This window comes from Ovis canadensis, chromosome 21 (genome assembly GCF_042477335.2).
Source record: "Ovis canadensis isolate MfBH-ARS-UI-01 breed Bighorn chromosome 21, ARS-UI_OviCan_v2, whole genome shotgun sequence".
NCBI classification, from domain to species: domain Eukaryota; kingdom Metazoa; phylum Chordata; class Mammalia; order Artiodactyla; family Bovidae; genus Ovis; species Ovis canadensis.
Window position 1 is genome coordinate 40,484,347 of NC_091265.1, and position 4,051 is coordinate 40,488,397.

At 44.8% G+C, this 4,051-nt stretch overlaps 1 protein-coding gene across 1 annotated transcript; it reads right to left on the reverse strand.

Moving 5' to 3' along the window:
• Positions 1 to 3,224: 3,224 nt before the first annotated feature.
• LOC138427230 (ubiquitin-conjugating enzyme E2 variant 1-like) lies at positions 3,225 to 3,720 on the reverse strand. The gene is made up of 2 exons (XM_069566597.1): positions 3,551 to 3,720; positions 3,225 to 3,423 (listed from the first exon to the last, which is right to left on the reverse strand). Exons 1-2 carry the CDS (start codon positions 3,718 to 3,720, stop codon positions 3,225 to 3,227), a joined length of 369 nt encoding a protein of 122 aa, XP_069422698.1.
• Positions 3,721 to 4,051: the final 331 nt, after the last annotated feature.

The following is a 4,051-nucleotide window of genomic DNA, read 5'->3' on the forward strand; positions in this document are numbered from 1 at the left end:
CTGGAGAGGGTAGCCTTTCTCTTCTCCAGGGATATTCCCAACCCAGGGATAGAACCCAGGTCTCCTGCATTGCAGGCGGATTCTTTACCAGCTGAGCCACAAGGGAAGACCAAAGTTAGGGGTAAAGTTACTAATTTCCTTTTCTAAAAAATTGAGTTTAAGTTGGATTTCTAGCTCCTGAAAAACAATGAGAACATTCAATTCAGTTCAGTCACTCAGTCGTGTCTGACTCTTCGTGACCCATGAATCACAGCACGCCAAGCCTCCCTGTCCATCACCAGCTCCCGGAGCTCACCCAAACTCATGTGCATCGAGTCGGTGATGCCATCCAGCAATCTCATCCTCTGTTGTCCCCTTCTCCTCCTGCCCCCAATCCCTCCCAGCATCACAGTCTTTTCCAATGAGTCAACTCTTCGCATGAGGTAGCCAAAGTATTGCAGTTTTTCCCTCAGCATCAGGCCTTCCAATGAACACCCAGGACTGATCTCCTTTAGGATGGACTGGTTGGATTTCCTTGCAGTCCAAGGGACGCGCAAGACTCTTCTCCAGCACCACAGTTCAAAAGCATCAATTCTTCGATGCTCAGCTTTCTTCACAGTTCACCTCTCACATCCATACAGGACCACTGGAAAGACCTTGACTAGATGGACCTTTGTTGGCAAAGTAATGTCTCTGCTTTTGAATATGCTGTCTAGGTTGGTCATAACTTTCCTTCCAAGGAGTAAGCGTCTTTTAATTTCATGGCTGCAATCACCATCTGCAGTGATCTTGGAGCCCCAAAAAATAAAGTCTGACACTGTTTCCACTGTTTCCCCATCTACTTCCCATGAGGTGATGGGACCAGATGCCATGATCTTCGTTTTCTGAATGTTGAGCTTTAAGCCAACTTTTTCACTCTCCTCTTTCACTTTCATCAAGAGACTTTTTAGTTCTTCTTCACTTTCTGCCGTAAGGGTGGTGTCATCTGAATATCTGAGGTTATTGATCTTTCTCTCAGCAATCTTGATTCCAGCTTGTGCTTCTTCCAGCCTAGCATTTCTCATGATGTACTACTCTGCATATAAGTTAAATAAGCAGGGTGACAATAGACAGCCTTGACATACTGCTTTTCCTATTTGGAGTCAGTGTGTTGTTCCATGTCCAGTTCTAACTGTTGCTTCCTGACCTGCATACAGATTTCTCAAGAGGCAAGTCAGGTAGTCTGGTATTCTCATCTCTTTCAGAATTTTCCACAGTTTGTTGTGATCCACACAGTCAAAGGCTTTGGCATAGTCAATAAAGCAGAAATAGATGTTCTTCTGGAACTCTCTTGCTTTTTCGATGATCCAGCAGATGTTGGCAATTTGATCTCTGGTTCCTCTGCCTTTTCTAAAACCAGCTTGAACATCAGGAAGTTCACTGTTCATGTATTGCTGAAGCCTGGCTTGGAGAATTTTGAGCATTACTTTACTAGCATGTGAGATGAGAGCAATTGTGTGGTAGTTTGAGCATTCTTTGGCATTGCCTTTCATATATATATATAAAATCTTGGGACACAGTGAAATGCTTTTATTTTGGTATGCATCCACATCTAAGCATTTAGTGGTCCTGAACAGAATAGTGGAAAAATCAGCCATTTGCCAGGAGTTTCAAGGATCTTCTGTGCACACGGAGTTCTTTCCTAATCCCTGCTAACAACCAAGAGAAGCAGCAGTACCAAAACCAAAGTAGGCACCAAATTCAAGGTTCTTTTTGTTCCAGTTGTCAGCTTTCAAATTAGATCTAAATGAATTGCAAGGATGACCAAATGAGAGCCCTGTTTATAACTTCTTCAATTTTTAAGAGCAAAGCAATTACAGCAAAAGAAAACAATTCATTCAGAGAGATTGTGTGTGCTTGCAAGTGCTTTCTGGGACCTTTCTCCAAGTGTAACCACCAAGGACTCTGAGGGCTGGCAGGTCTGAGCAACCCTGATGACTACTCTTTCCTCCTTATCAAAGCCTGAGCTTAAAACAAAACAAAACAAAACAAACAAAAAAAAAACAAAGAAACACACACACACACACAAACACCTCAGCTGATGATGACAGCAGAGGGTGACAGGGGTGAGAACCCAATATTCATTTCCCAGGCTGGTGCGTGCATGCTAAGTTGCTTCAGTCATGCCCAACTCTGTGCGACCCTATGGACTGTAGCCCGCCAGGGATCTTGTGAAGAATAAATAAATGTGGCTCCAAGACTAAATGAAGGAGGTCAGAGACCCTTTCCAGCCTTACCTGATGGCTTCTGATCAAAGCAAGGAAGCAGCATTGCCAAGTGCTGTGTGGTGATGGTGCAAAAAGGGACTTGAGGAGGAGGAAGGAAAAAGCAGCACCCTTCAATTAAAGTGGGGTGAGAAGATATGGGGAAAGTCCTGAATTCCTCACCAAAGGCCAGTGTCAGGAAGGGAGCAGAGGGGGTTACAATCTATGCCTCAGCCAGTGGTGGCAGTGGAGGGTGGGAGAAAGGACGAAGGCTTGGAAAGTGGGGGGAGGGGCATCATTTAAGACTTAGAGAAAAGACCAGGGATGCGGACAAAGCACCCTCACCATTCAGCAGCATCCCACAGGCTGTGACTGGAAAGCTTCACATCTACTGTAGCAAGTCACTCCAAGCTGAGGGCTACTGCAGGGAGGGAGGGAGGCAGGGGAAGGGGAAAGGGGAGAAGGCAGAGACCCCAGGCCATGTAACCAGCAGCAAGGTGACTGTGTGAGGTGTTTTTTCACAGCTGAGTTAGATGTGCCCCGCCAGTTAGGATAGGAATCAATTAAAACACACTTTCTTGACCCCAGAAGTTCAACTATGTGGACAGTGCTTACATTTGACAGGATGATTTGTTAGAGCAAAACATACATTTCAAATGGACAAAAAAATAGCATCAGTTACAGTATCTTAAGCAGCCCTTGAATGGGAGCTTTCTTTCCAGTACTTCGAGGTCTACAAGACATATCTAGAAAATTTAATACTGTGGAAAATGAAGACTGCTTAAACTGAAAGGGGGTGGGGAGGGTCTGTGATTTTCCTTTTTGATTAACTGCTGTAACACTGTCCTTCAGGCAGTTGAAAAAGTGAAAGTGTTAGTCACTCACTGGTGTGTGACTCTTTGTGACACCATAGACTATGGCCCACCAGGTTCCTCTGTCCATGGGATTTTCCAGGCAAGAAAACTGGAGTGGGTTGCCATTTCCTTCTCCAGGGGAGTCTTCCTAACCAGGGATTGAACCCAGGTCTCCTGCATTGTAGGCAGATTCTTTACCATCTGAACTACCAGGGAGTGTCTCAGGCAGCTGAGAGAGCTTCATATTTTCCTTAGACACCATTAGGCACCAAAGCTCCTGCAGAACAACTCTGATGCTGTATGAATTCTGCCACTCTGCTAGCACTGATGTGGTTCTTGGATCCACCACTCCATTAGAATTATTAACTCCATTCAGATGAATTTTTGTTACAAATCATACAAAAAGGAGGTGCTTCTAGGTATTTAGGTCCACATTCTATTTAAAGGGTGTATATCTGGTTTTCATAAATTGTTCTTGGTGGCCCAATCATCATCCATGTCCACCTTGTAAGTGTCCTGTCATTGTTATTTTCTAGATCCCAGCTAACTCTGCCATCTCTTACTCCTTTCTGACCTTCTTTGAGTTCTTCCAACAGCCAGGAATCACAGGGGACTTTCACTTCCAAGACCATGGTGGCTGCCATCTTGTATCTCTGTGGCTCAAAGACCTATACCCGTATATCTGAAGACAGATCTCATGTCCCCCAAGGATAGTCATCCTCATATGCCACAATTCCAGATCTCTACCACATTGCTCTTACTGCTTTAAGGGTCTCCCAGAACTCACCTCCACCCCTGATTAGGTGCATTACCATAATAGCCAGGAGGTATTAAGCATTTACATCTAGGCAATGTGCTGGGCTTCCCCTATGGTTCAGCACATAAAGAATCCACCTGCAACGCAGGAGACAAAGGAGATGAGGGTTCAGTTCCTGAGTCAGGAAGATTTCCTGGAGAAAGAAAACGTCAACCCAC